This window comes from Neopelma chrysocephalum, unplaced genomic scaffold (assembly GCF_003984885.1).
Source record: "Neopelma chrysocephalum unplaced genomic scaffold, ASM398488v2 Primary Assembly neopelma1_96830, whole genome shotgun sequence".
Taxonomy (NCBI): domain Eukaryota; kingdom Metazoa; phylum Chordata; class Aves; order Passeriformes; family Pipridae; genus Neopelma; species Neopelma chrysocephalum.
Genome location: NW_020925474.1, coordinates 11,827 through 13,136, shown reverse-complemented (window position 1 = coordinate 13,136; position 1,310 = coordinate 11,827). Strand labels below are relative to the sequence as shown.

At 52.3% G+C, this 1,310-nt stretch overlaps 1 protein-coding gene across 1 annotated transcript in view; it reads right to left on the bottom strand.

The window, feature by feature from the left end:
• The window catches only part of LOC113960660 (E3 ubiquitin-protein ligase TRIM7-like), a gene marked incomplete at its 3' end in the record, with an annotated part of 7,540 nt that overhangs the window by 2,266 nt on the left and 3,964 nt on the right, over positions 1–1,310 (bottom strand). The window contains exon 4 of the mRNA XM_027670328.1: positions 1,019–1,022. Within this exon, the coding sequence (XP_027526129.1) occupies positions 1,019–1,022 (4 nt within the window). The remainder of the gene's footprint in view (positions 1–1,018; positions 1,023–1,310) is intronic.

The following is a 1,310-nucleotide window of genomic DNA, read 5'->3' as shown; positions in this document are numbered from 1 at the left end:
ATGGAAATTTTTTTCCCCATAAATGGAATTTTTATTCCCCATAAATGCAATTTTTTTCCCCCACATGTGGGAATTTTTTCCCCATAAATGCAATTTTTTTTTCCCCACATACAGGATTTTTTTCCCCAGATATGGGAATTTTTTGTCCCCATAAATGCAATTTTTTGTCCCCATAAATGGAACTTTTTTCCCCATATATGGGAATTTTGTCCCCATCCGATAAATGGGATGCTGCCTCCATAAATGGGAATCTTTTATCTGCCCCCAATAAATGGGAATTTTTAATCTGCCTCCATAAACGGGAATTTTTAATTTACCCCCAATAAATGGGAATTTTTTATCTGCCCCCCAATAAATGGGATTCTGCCTCCATAAATGGGAATTTTTTTTGCCATGGGGACACATCCCAGGTTTCTCACCTCTCCAGGGCTGTTCCTTATCCCTATCCCTGCTCCATGTGGGATCTCTCACCTCTCCAGGGCTGTTCCCTATCCCTGTCCCTGCTCCATGGGGGATCTCTCACCTCTCCAGGGTTATTCCCAGTGCTCCCATCCCCTCCCTGCTCCTCCAGCAGCTTGTCCAGCCGGGCCATGTCCTCGCTGAGCCTGGGCTGTTCCCTGATCCATGGGGACACATCCCAAGGCTCTCCCACCTCTCCAGGGCTGTTCCCTGCTCCATGTGGGATCTCTCACCTCTCCAGGGTTATTCCCAGTGCCCCCATCCCCTCCCTGCTCCTCCAGCAGCTTGTCCAACCGGGCCATGTCCTCGCTCAGGGATATTCCCTACCCTTACCTACCCCAATAAATGGGATTCTGCCTCCATAAATGGGAATTTTTTTGCCATGGGAACACATCCCAAGTTTCTCACCTTTCCAGGGTTATTCCCAGTCCCACCATCCCCTCCCTGCTCCTCCAGCAGCTTGTTGAGCCGGGCCATGTCCTCCCTATCCCTGTCCCTGCTCCATAGGGAATCTCCCACCTCTCCAGGGTTATTCCCTGCTCCATGTGGGATCTCTCACCTCCCCAGGGTTATTCCCAGTGCCCCCATCCCCTCCCTGCTCTTCCAGCAGCTTGTCCAGTTGGGCCATGTCCTCACTGAGCCAGGGCTGTTCCCTGATCCATGAGGACACATCCCAAGGCTCTCCCACCTCTCCAGGGCTGTTCCCTGCTCCATGGGGACACATCCCAAGGCTCTCCCACCTCTCCAGGGCTATTCCCTGCTCCATGTGGGATCTCTCACCTCTCCAGGGTTATTCCCAGTGCCCCCATCCCCTCCCTGCTCCTCCAGCAGCTTGTCCAGCCGGGCCATGT